Source organism: Nicotiana tabacum, chromosome 2, assembly GCF_000715075.1.
Source record: "Nicotiana tabacum cultivar K326 chromosome 2, ASM71507v2, whole genome shotgun sequence".
Classification (NCBI taxonomy): domain Eukaryota; kingdom Viridiplantae; phylum Streptophyta; class Magnoliopsida; order Solanales; family Solanaceae; genus Nicotiana; species Nicotiana tabacum.
Genome location: NC_134081.1, coordinates 122,859,852 through 122,872,639, shown reverse-complemented (window position 1 = coordinate 122,872,639; position 12,788 = coordinate 122,859,852). Strand labels below are relative to the sequence as shown.

Genomic DNA, 12,788 nt, shown 5'->3' with positions numbered 1-12,788 from the left:
CCAAATGCACTGTACCAGAAGTTTCTCCCACTTTTTTATTCAACCTTCTCCAAATATGGCACAACCTTCAGTTAAACCCAGAAATAATATAATCCCTCCGTTTCAATTTATGTGAACCCATTGGATTGGACACAAAGTTTAAGAAAAGAGAGAAGACTTTTGAATTTGTGGTGTAAAATGAGGCACATATATTTTGTGTGGCTATAAATTATTGTATAAAGTTAAATTATTTTCAAATATGAAAATTGATCATTTTTTTTTGCGCGGACTAAAAAAGAAATAAGTTTACACGTGAGTATTACTTTTTGTTTTTTTAAGTAAAAAGATATAATAATATATTATTTTTACATTGGATGACTCATTATTGATTAGAGTTGTGTCATCACTGAGTCGTCAACTTTATCAATTTTCTCTTTCTTTTGCTCCTCTCATTTCTTTCTATCTTTGCAGCTTCAATCTTTTCTTTCAACTTTTGCATAAATGGCGATATTCTAACCCATATGCTAAAACTTTGAGACAGATAGAGAAAGGTGCTCTTTTTAATATTTTATACTATTAGTTTGATTCCAAAGGTATTGAAAGATCATATAAATGGCCATGATTTCTCGTTTGCTTCGATCCACCATTAAAGCAGCTATCACCGCCCAGGTTTGTTTTTTTAACGTTTCTTAAATTATGAAATTCCATCTTTCTTCAAGCTTTATTGTATATTAGTTTTCTTGTGTAAAGTTAATGAGTTTCTTTGTTGAATCACCCTTTTGTCTGTTTGTTATGTGTTTTTGGCCTTTCTAACGGATTTGTTTTGAGTTGAAAGTGGCTATAAGTTTTATTTTTGATTTTATACTGAAGCTTGTTGGCCAGAGAATGAGACAGCCGTGGTTGATTTTGTGGGACAGAGAATGATAATACCGAGCTTCATTTTGTCTTTTCTCATTCACAGATTTCATCAATGAGAAGAAAAATTGATCTGGAAAATACTCTGTTATCAAAAAAAGAATTATCAAAAAAGAAAAGAAAAAAAGGAGTGCCTCTGCTCAAGTATAAGCTAAGCTTTTTGGAGTTGGAACTGATTGATACATTCAATTTTACATAATAACTTGTAGTATGTTTTTAGGAGCTGTCATCAAGTCACTGTTTTCAGGTTCTAAATTCAGCCCTTTTGGTCTTTTTTATCTTCTTCATATTTAGAATGATCTTAAGCTGAGAATTCTTTTAGTTGGTTTCTAGCCTTGGCTTGAATTCTGCTGAAGAATAGTGAAACTAATCAGAAGGCAACAGATTGTGGACAAACAAAAAGATCAATAAACTCTTTCATGGTGTTTGTTTGACTGTCTCTTGAACAGCCTGTTGCTTAATGTAAAACATTCAACTATTACATACAACTGAGCAGTGGCTGTCGAAATTGCGTTTGGAGCATCACCATCTATTGATGCACATTTTGGTGGATTGTCCGAGCACGAGCCTTGGCTTTACACAGACTTGAGAAATCAAGGAAAAAGAATGGATTGCACAGAGGAGTCTTTCATTCAATCATTTTTTAAGAATTTATAGTCTGCACTATGCAGGGCTGTTATGCCAAAATGTAATGTTGGATAACACGGGAATGAAGTTTCCTGAGGCACTTTTCTGGTGTTTTTAAGTTCATTTTCTGCTATAATATTTTTTGATAAGGTATGATTTTATTGATGTATAGTGGAAAACCCTGGTAAGACTTAAGAGGTATACAAAAGGTAAAAATCCTTGCACAAAAATAGATTTAGCACTGTGCACCAGCTAACATATTGATCTCTTAGACTTGTTCTTAGATGTAAGATTTTGAAGACTAAGTAAATTTAGTTCCATGAAGCAGTATTATTTTTGTTTTTTTACTTTCAATTATGTTTTCTCTGTTCTAATTAATCTGGTTTTGTAGGGTGGTTTCCATACAAAACATATTCCAGCTGTCAGCAGTTTACAGGAGCATATAGTTCGGAATTCAACACAGGCAAGATATAATAGTACAGAGGCATCTTTGCAAAATGATATTCCAGCAACTGATAATAGAGGGTAAATTCTATTTCTCTTTCTTACCATTTGATCTCTGTTTTCACCTACCATGTCTGTGGACAGTCATTACCAATTTAACTTGGCATTTCTTCATGTGTAGTATATTAAGTCATGTGTGATTTTCAGTATATCTCTGAATATATTTCACTCAGTTGACATATAAGGGGTGCACCTACAAGTACATAAATTTTTCATTAACCATTACATCTCCACTTATGCAGGTTTAGGGGTCATGATATGTTGGCACCCTTCACTGCTGGGTGGCAAAGTACTGATGTGGATCCTTTGATTATTGAGAAGTCTGAGGTTAGATTTATAGCTACTTTGGATGTCTAACTTGAGAAAACTTTTTCTTTCCTTATCAGTTTTTATACTTTGTCATAGGGATCCTATGTCTATGACATAAAAGGGAGAAAGTATCTTGATACTCTTGCTGGTTTGTGGTGCACAGCGTTAGGTACGTAAGATCCCTTTTATTAAGTCTTTGGTGTGCACTTTCTTCTCCAAATGTTTTAACTTGTATATCTTTCAAGTAAGTTTTGCTGTTTGGTTAACTCTCCAGACAGACATTGACAAGCTTATGTTTTCACTCATTATGCCAGATATTTTTCTTACACGATTTAACTGCTAATTCTTTTCGGTAATGAGAATAAGTAGTTGCATCATGATCATAACATCCAAGCAATTTGTTTTAAATTGATGTTTAACTCCATTAATGAAAATGCGGTGCATCTTCAGTTTGTTTTGTAGTCAATGTTTACTCTGTTATCCGGATTTCGTTGCATTTGAAATGTGTTAGTGGATGACAGCTTGAACCATATATTGTAAGGTTACCATTTAGGGAAACTCGTAACTGTTTTAATCTTGGTAAAAGCTTTTTTTTCATTATCCAAGTATAAGAAAATAGTTTAGTCTGAGTTGTTTAGATTTATGAATTTTAAGTGATAATTATAGTTCCATACGTCCATTTTGGGAAATGGACTTTCCATCCTTTCAGAAAATTGTGTTAGGGCTATTCATGTTTCATATTTGTGATGCAGCTCTATGTTTGTCAGATTGTGACAGTTAACTGGATATTTGTTTTTAAATCTCTTAACTTTTTATCTTGGGAAATACTCGACGACATTATATTCAGTTGGGTGTCCGTTATCCAGTCTACTCAATGTATTAGTTGTAGAAGTCGTTTTTCCATTGCTGCAAATTAATTTTCTAAAGAAAGTGGGAAGATCTATCATTGCTGTACAATTGCAACAAGTATGCCATATTATATCTCTACTGTTGAATGTGTCACATGTTGAACTGTGATAGTCTAGGGGACGGTCCAAAACTGGAGAGAGGCCTCAGAAGGGCGTTGGATTTTATGTGATTGCGCAAGTATGCTTAAACAGAAACAACTTAGAACTTGTTATCAGACAATGGCTAATTCTTGACAGCTATGGAACTTTGCAATGAGTTTTTATTTATGATGTATCTGGAACATGTCTACACTGTTTTAACAACTTAAATATTCTTATAGGGGGAAACGAGCCTCGCCTTGTTGATGCTGCCACTAAGCAATTGAACACATTGCCCTTTTACCATTCATTTTGGAACCGTACTACAAAACCTTCTTTGGTATGGCAAACCTTCAGCTGTGTCCTTACATGGAAAAGGAAAATCTTAGCGATGTCTTATTTTGGTTTTGAAGTTTTACTTGGATCTCAGGATGATTGCATTTTGAAATATACAGGATCTTGCAAAGGAGCTTCTGGATATGTTTACTGCAAATAAAATGGCAAAAGCATTTTTTACAAATAGCGGATCAGAAGCCAATGATACCCAGGTTTTGCTTATTGCCTTCAAACTAAGGGTGGCATGTGGGCCGGGCCCGGTCCTAAGTGGGCTTCGCGGGCCCGGTCCTAAGCGGGCCCGGGCTTCTTGTTGGAACCAGCCCGGGACCGGGGCCACGAACTAACGGTCCCGGGTTAAGTGGGCCGGTCCCGGGCCTAAGTGGGCCCAACGGATACTTTCTATTTTTTAATTTTTTTGATAGAAGTTAGAGAAAAAAATGATAATAAAAATATCTAAGGCAATTTCTTGTAAATTATATTATAGAATTGTCACCTAAATGTGTGTGTGTGTGTGTGTGTGTGTGTGTGTGTGTGTGTGTGTGTGTGTGTGTGTGTGTGTGTATATATATATATATATATATATATATATATATATATATATATATATATATATATATATATATATATATATATATATATATATATGGCTTATATACTATGTACACACACTATACTATATATACATAGTATATTCGATATACTCGATATACATATATATATATAAGCTTATATATATACTATACTATACTATATATACATCTTAAGATATATAAGCTATATTCGATTTATATACTATATATACATATATATAGTAAGATGTATATATATTTTAGTATATATAGTATAGTATATATATATAGTATATATATAAGCTTATATATATATATATATATACTATACTATACTATACTATATATACATAGTATATAAGTCATATTCGATAGTATACATCTTAAGATATACTATATATACATCTTAAGATATATATATATATATATATATATATATAGTATAGTATAGTATAGTATATACTATATTATACTATATATACACTATATATACATAGTATATTCGATATACTCGATATACATATATATATAAGCTTATATATATACTATACTATACTATATATACATCTTAAGATATATACGCTATATTCGATTTATATACTATTTTTTTTATAGAATTGTGACCTAAATTTTTTAATTCAAATTTAAAGAAAAAAATATTTTAAAGAGATATTTAAAGCAATGCGTTATAATTTTATTATAGCATTAAAATATCATGGCAATATCTTTCTTAGTCTTCCTCCCCCTATGGAATGAGCACAACAATGTGCTAATACCACCATTGAAAAGAAAAAGAAATTAATCAAGATGTGCCAAAATACAAGTTACATATTAATTTACATGGTATCTCTTACAAATTTCATAAATCCTTCAAGGTCCGGAGGAATTTCCGTTAGTGGTGGCGGAAAAGAAGCTTGGTCATCACCGCTTCCAGACGAAGCATCATCCTCCGCAAGTTCAGCTAGCATTTCTTCGTAAGCTTCGTCTACCTCTGGTTATGATTCAAGAAGTCCAAAATTTCTTCTTTCCGAACGGATCCAATCTCTGAAAAGTATTGATTTTTCCAAGCTCCCTCATAGACGCTCTATAATCACCGAGTTGAAGTCTTACTTGACTGAAATCGCTCTCTGATGCCACTGTTGAATCTTGAATAGTTAAAATGTCTCGGGCCATCCTTGAAAGAATCGGAAAGTGTTTTTCTTTGTCCTTCCACCATTCCAAAATATTAAAGGAGCCGTCGTGATTCACTTCCTCAATTCCCTGTGACAATTAAACTTCAAGCTCATTTAGTTGTGAAAAATCACTAGTATTAGAACCTTGAGAACCCCTGAACCCCGTCCAAGCACTAAGTGCTCTTACTCCCGCAATTCTTTTAGATGATTGAGAACTAGAAGAAGGAGTTGGAACATTTGGTCTAGACAACTCCTCATTTTCAAGTGCTAAACCATTATAAACAGTTTCATACCAAAATTGAGGACCTCCTAATTTCATAGTAGGATTTAACAATGCAGCAACACCATAAATAAGGGGGAATATGAAAAAAATATTTTTTAAACTTTTTTCTCATAAAATCAATAGCAAGTTGATAAATTTCCCCACCCTCTGAAAAATGATCAAACAAATTTGCAAGTTCTGCAATATAAACTAACAGTTAGAAATAGTAGGATAATATTGCCCAGAAAATTCATTTGTAGCAATATGAAATTTTTCTAAAAAATCTACAAGCATTTTAACATTAGCCCAATCCGCATTTGTAAGGTGCTCATCATCATCACTTACATGAGCATTAAACGTTGAGTTTATGGGGTTTCTATATTCATATGCAACAACTAAACTTTCATACATGTAATTCCATCTAGTTGGACAAGGTTTAGGAACCTTTCTTTCTCTTAGGCCAAATTCATCGCATCTTTTAAAATATTCTCTAAGTCTACTTCTACGGTTTGAATAAAAAAGCCAATTAAGAGCCATTTTAACCTTTTCAATTTCAACATTTAAAATTCGCATACCATCACCCACAATTAAATGGTAAATATGACAAATACATCAAACATGAAAAATGTTACTAAATGCAGGATTTAGTGTAGTGGTAAGTAAGGTTACAACATTTGTGTTACTAGTAGCATTATCCATTGAAACTGACATTATTTTATCACTAATGCAAAAATATCTACAAATATTCGTAATCGTGCTAGAAATAAACTGCCCTGTGTGACGTGAATTAATTATTCTATAAGCAATAATGCGCTTTTGCATTATCCAATCCTCATCAATCCAATGACTGGTAACAGTAAGGTAATCACAGTCATTACCACTTCTACCAATATCAGTTGTAATAGCAACACGACAATTTATATGAGTAAATAAATAGCGCAAATATTGTTCATATTCATGTTTATATTTATAAATATCGCTCTTTACGGTTGTGCGAGGAAAACCTTTATAAGTAGAATTAAAAAATATTCTAATACAATGCACAAAGTGAGGGTTAGAAGGAAAACTATAGGTTAAGCACATAACAGTAACCATTTTTGCCAATTCTTCCCGATCTTTTTTTGGATCATAATATAAAATACCACCGGTAACAGTGTTAATTCCCGGTTGAAATTGATTTGACCCTGTACTAAGGTCAGCCTGACTAGGTGCACTTGTCCCCTCGGCCAAAGCTTTCATACGAAAATATCTAGCTTTATCTTGAGGGTGTAGCAATATGTGTCTAGTCAAACATTCCGTCCCCCCGACTTCCAACATATTTAAAAACTAACGCTTTGCCACAAGTTTTACACTTAGCCCTATTTTTTTTCTCTTAGTTGAGTAAAAAATGGCCAAACAACAGATGTTTCTGCCCGTTTAGAAGGTTGTCTAGAAAAAGTAGGGATATTAACAGGAGGGTCAGACGGGGCATCATTTGGATTATTATTAGTTGGGTTAACTTCAGGAGCAGAACTAGTGGGTGTATCGTCATCCGGTTACGTTTCATCAAAATCTATTTCTTCATCATCATTTTCATCAATAGTTGGATTATCATAAATAGTATTCATATATTCATGGTTTAATTCTTCACCGGGTGCAATATTATGGCAAAATTGACTCTCGGTAAATTGTAATAAACTATTATCGCTATCAAGAATAGGAGGTGTAGGACGGGTAACAGGTTTGGGTCGGGGAGCCGGGGGAAGTGGAAGAGGAACAGATTGGCCACTAGATTCACCACTCTTGGATTTTCCCTTATTTTTACTAAACATTTTTTTTAAGGAATAAGCCATATTAATTAATCAAGCAAAGTAAATAAAACAAACAAAACTATAATATTAAAACTTAAGAGTTGGAACGAGTTTACTGAATTGACGAACAACTTGTTGAAAATTAATTATCGTTGAAGACTTGAAGACTTCAATTCACCAACTTCACAATTTTGCACAAATTGGAACAATTAAGTAAGCAATTATAGAAGAATATTAGAGAGAGATTGAGAGAGATTGATGATTTTGTGAGAAAAATGAAAGAATGATGGGGTATTTATAGTTGAAAATAGGGAAAAAGTGTAATTATAAAAAGTTTGGGGTTAAAACAGAGTTTGGGTGGTTAAATGGCTATTTTGCAAAATAGCCAACGGCTAGTTTTTAAATGGCCAAAACGTCAAAAAAAAAAATTTAAAAAAATTATCCGTTGGGCCCGGATAGGCCCGTTTAGGACCGCTTGAACCGGCCCACTTCCCAACCGGTCCCGGTCTCGCGGGCCTCACCTATGGGACCGGCCCACTACCCAGCCCACCTCCCCACGGTCCCGGTCCTATCCGGTTAGGACCGTTTAGGCCCACCGCCCATTTGGGCTTGCGGTCCTGGGCCGGTCCCGGTCCTAACCGGCCCACATGCCACCCTTACTTCAAACACTTAATTATATAATCTAGCTGCAGCGCAGGTATTTTCTTAAAACACTTGCTAACCATCAGAACAGTCCATACTTTTGGGGATAGTGAAAGAGCATTGGACATTTGCTTTTATTTTTTATTTTTTATTTTTTCTGCATGTGACAGTTCTGTAAACTTTAATGAAAATGAATACAATAGTTGAGATTTTCTTTTTTGTGTAGAAGTGTGATAACCAATAGCAGGATCTTATCTAAAGAAGTATATGAGGATAATATGTAGCTTTTTACCCTTGTACCTCAACTGTAGGTGAAGCTGGTATGGTATTACAACAATGCTCTTGGAAGGCCTAACAAAAAGAAATTTATAGCTCGAGCAAAAGCGTAATCTGAGACCTCAACTGTTTATTCTTTTTTGGTTTTCTGTTCCTTTTTTCCTTAAGCTTACATAATGTTTTTGCTCATTCATTGTACAGATATCATGGTTCAACTCTTATTTCTGCCAGTCTCACTGGGTAATATAATAAACACTATTGGAAATCAAATCGCTGAGATTTATTTTTGTGTTTCAAGTATCTGTTTGGCTAATACTTTCTTTTGCAGTCTTCCTGCACTGCATCAAAAATTTGATCTTCCTGCTCCATTTGTACTGCACACTGACTGCCCTCATTATTGGCGCTATCATCTGCCAGGTTATTACTTATTCTTACTGGCTCTTAGGTTTGTCCTGTTCTTATGGTGTAATATACCATTTTTGTTGAAATGTATCGGTCAGGTGAGACGGAGGAGGAGTTCTCAACCAGGTTGGCTAAAAATCTGGAAGATCTTATCCTCAAAGAGGGGCCTGAAACAGTAACTACTGTCAACTTTAACTCACTGCTGCTCAGTTTCTGCATTGAGGGTAATTTATTGTTGATTAATTTACTTTTTCACCTCAGATAGCTGCTTTCATTGCTGAACCAGTCATGGGGGCAGGAGGTGTCATACCTCCTCCAGCAACTTATTTTGACAAGGTAGTTGTTTCTTTTTTTTTTTTTGGCCTTCTGTCTGCTCCTTTTCATTCTTGTGGGAGGAAGCTATATTGCTATTGCATTGCTAGTTTTTCGCATTACTACTTAAAATGCGGCATGCAATGCTCAATCTAGGATGTAAGAGCTCTTCTATTGTGTGATTCTGAAGAATGAAGGCAATCAGCTATTTATTCCTTGCAGTTTTTGCAGTTATATATTTTAATTCCTACAGATTATGCTTCTATACAACTGAGACAGCAATTTCTCCCTTTCTTTTATAGATCCAAGCTGTGGTGAAGAAATATGACATTCTTTTCATAGCGGATGAGGTCATCTGTGCCTTTGGGAGGCTTGGAACAATGTTTGGCTGTGACAAGTATAACATCAAGCCCGATCTTGTCTCCCTAGCCAAGGTAGATTAAACAACATCCTATCTCGGCTATCCCAACTTGTATCTGGATTATAAATTTTCTTTCCTGAATTGTTTTTCAGGCTCTTTCTTCTGCATATATGCCAATTGGAGCTGTCCTTGTAAGCCCTGAAGTTTCTGATGTAATATATTCTCAAAGCAATAAACTTGGTGAGCTTACTATTAGTTTGATAGCATAACAAATCATTTCCTTTTGTCTGTTAGCCGAAGCACTGAAAGTATTTCTGGAACTAGGTTCCTTTTCTCATGGATTCACATATTCTGGGCATCCTGTGTCATGCGCGGTGGCATTGGAAGCTCTTAAGATCTACAAGTACGTATGCTTCCAATTGTCTTTCAACTTCCTTTCTTCCAGTTTTGGATTGTATGAACATGTGCTTATAATTTCTTACCGTTATTTGCAACTTGCATATGACTTGTCTGCTAGTACAGTCTGTTTATTGTAGCATTGTCGATTGCTGACAACTCTGCACTTTAGTACATAGATAATGGGCTTGATAATCAAGAATTATGTTAAAATTGTACTTCCCCTAATTAGCTATTGTACTTAGCTAGTGCTAAAGCTCTGAAACTGTTCAAATTATTTCAGGGAACGAAATATTGTTGAGAAAGTAAATAGAATATCCCCAAAGTTCCAAGAAGGTCTGAAGGCGTTTTCTGACAGTCCCATAGTCGGAGAGGTAGAATTAATCACTTGTATAAAAGTTGTGCCAAAACTTCCTAACGATTAATTATATATTTGCTTCCCTCTTACTTTTCTGTAGATTAGGGGAACTGGTTTGATCCTCGCAACGGAGTTTGCGGATAACAAATCTCCTAATGATCCTTTCCCTCCTGAATGGGGTATGAAATTTCTTCATTGGCTCTCCAATCAAAGGTCACATTAAACTCTTAGCTCAAATTGTTCGTTCTTTGCTCAGGTATTGGTGCATATTTTGGAGCACAGTGTGAGAAGAATGGTATGTTGGTACGTGTTGCTGGTGATACCATAATGATGTCTCCACCATTTATAGTGACTCCAGAAGAACTTGATGAGGTATGTTTATGGCTTGCATTTTAATATACATTTGTGTGTGTGTGTCTCTGGTCGATAGCTTTGCTGATGATGTAGCAGCTGCCCTTCTCTGTTAATGTTTCTTATCTTGTTGTAAATCTAAACCATCTCATGAAATCTGAAAAGCTGTAAAACCATTCTCGTCTGTGCAGTTGATTAGCATCTATGGGAAAGCATTAAAGGAAACTGAAAAAAGGGTGGAAGAATTCAAGTCTCGGAAGTAATAGTTGACAGAAAAAGCTTGATGATGGCGAAAAAAACAGATAAACAAGCAACAATTAAAACCAAAATTTCTTGGCTATACTGTAAATGTCCAGAATGAATGAAGTAAGAAATATTGTAATTCTGTTTGCAGTAAAATTCCAGCTTTTGACCCATAAATTGAAGATGGCTACCCCTTTCACCAGTTGTCACTCAATATACTGTATTACAAATTTTTCCCAAGCCAGTTGCATCAAATGCGGACGAGTATTATCGTAATTTTAATATATATATATGCTGTAACTTTTGAGTTTTCATATGTTCCAGCTTGTATGTTTCACAGTTTTTTTCCTCTAAAACTCTCGTTTTGTCAATAACATTTTGGTAAAATTATTCACACATGAAAAAAAATACAAATATGACGGTTGTAGTTTGACTAATATACGAGTGCTTTATCATGTAGCTGAAATGTTTTGTTTGATTTTATGTTGTTATGTTGGTCTAAAATAAATTAACACAGAGTAGTTAGAGCTAAATAAGAAGACAGATTCTGATGTTTCTTTTTAATAAAAGTTTTATCCGTACTCGATATTTACTTTAAACCAATAGATGCATGACATGTGTTTTGACGCACGGACATCAAACACTTAATCAATTACATACATTCTCACCCTATTAAATCATTTAACTATAGTAAATTAAAGTGACTGCAATTTTTAGTGCACTACTAGACAGGTGACAAACTAAGCAGTAAAATTTAACTTATTTTCAGTGCACTGCTTGGATTTAGTTTTGCCATTATTTTTGGAAAAAATTAACTTATTCATTGTTTTAGTCTTCTCGACTGGAATCATAAATATGATATCTTATCTTATGTTTTAGTGATATGTAATTATCTTTTATGTGGCCCAATAAAGTAAAATCTTGAGAAATACCATATAAAACTCTTGCAGAGAAACTCGAATTTGAAACGGAGAACACGAAAGATTCAAGATTAATCCTCGTATATCAAAAAACTAAGAACATAAAAGGGGCTATAGCTCTTTGATGAATCAATTTTGAGTTCTATTAGAAAACTCTTTAACTAGTAAATTAATTGATTACTTGAAACTATTTATGATTAATTAGAATATATGTAAACAAAAATTTTCTTCTTAGATTTGTGCTTTCTTTTACCTAAACACCTACTTTCAACTTCAAACAACTCGTCTATATTCTGTAACCAACCTAACATTCTAGACAAAGACACACATTTCTTTCCTCTTTTCTTATTCACTTTGACCATATGAGTTGGGGCTGGGGGTGGGGCAAAGGGGGACCAAAATTTCAATATTATGAGTTCTGGATTTTGAAATGACAAATTCAAGTTTTAATAATTGGGATTTAAATAATATTTACACATATTTAATAAATTTCTTAAATTAAATACACTGTTTGAACATAAGCTAATGAATTCTCTCCAAACCGTAGCCGGAAAATATTGGGTATTTGGGGTTTGGAGGGGGGGGGGGGTTGAGAATCTTGGTTGACGCATTCTCCTTCTTATTTGCTTTTGTTCCACGAGTAGTTTAGCATCTGAATAAGTTCTTATGCAAGATTGTCTACTGATTTTAGTTTCAAAATAAACTCCAAAAACAAATACACAAATTTTCTTCCTTATCGACTAAAAAGACTAAATTTGTAGTTTGCAATGAATAACAAAATTTATTTTGTAACATTAAACAGTCCTTTAAAATGAAAAATATATTGAGGTTCAGCATCTCCTGTATCATCCCGTGGCAGACTATTACCATGAAATATAAATAAGAATTGAAATTCTTAATTCTTAAATTTGCACTTCCTCTGTCTCATATTATGTGTCGTGTTTCTCTTTTATACGCCCTTAAAATATATTAATTAAGAAAGAGATTAGAATATTCTGCCATTATTTATGTCTTAAGATATAATTTTTTTTAATTAAATATTTATTATATTTATGTGTTATGTACATCTTCAAGAACA

At 33.9% G+C, this 12,788-nt stretch overlaps 1 protein-coding gene across 1 annotated transcript; it reads left to right on the top strand.

Moving 5' to 3' along the window:
- The first annotated feature begins 343 nt into the window (after positions 1–343).
- Positions 344–11,104, top strand: LOC107759965 (gamma aminobutyrate transaminase 3, chloroplastic-like). Its single transcript, XM_075238678.1, has 18 exons — positions 344–648; positions 1,913–2,046; positions 2,268–2,352; positions 2,431–2,503; positions 3,563–3,660; positions 3,776–3,868; positions 8,403–8,476; positions 8,569–8,607; positions 8,696–8,784; positions 8,868–8,944; positions 9,031–9,105; positions 9,384–9,515; positions 9,595–9,682; positions 9,767–9,845; positions 10,122–10,212; positions 10,297–10,375; positions 10,453–10,568; positions 10,739–11,104. The coding sequence occupies exons 1-18, from the start codon at positions 592–594 to the stop codon at positions 10,808–10,810; spliced, it is 1,551 nt and encodes a 516-aa protein (XP_075094779.1). The 5' UTR covers positions 344–591; the 3' UTR covers positions 10,811–11,104.
- The last annotated feature ends 1,684 nt before the right edge of the window (positions 11,105–12,788 follow it).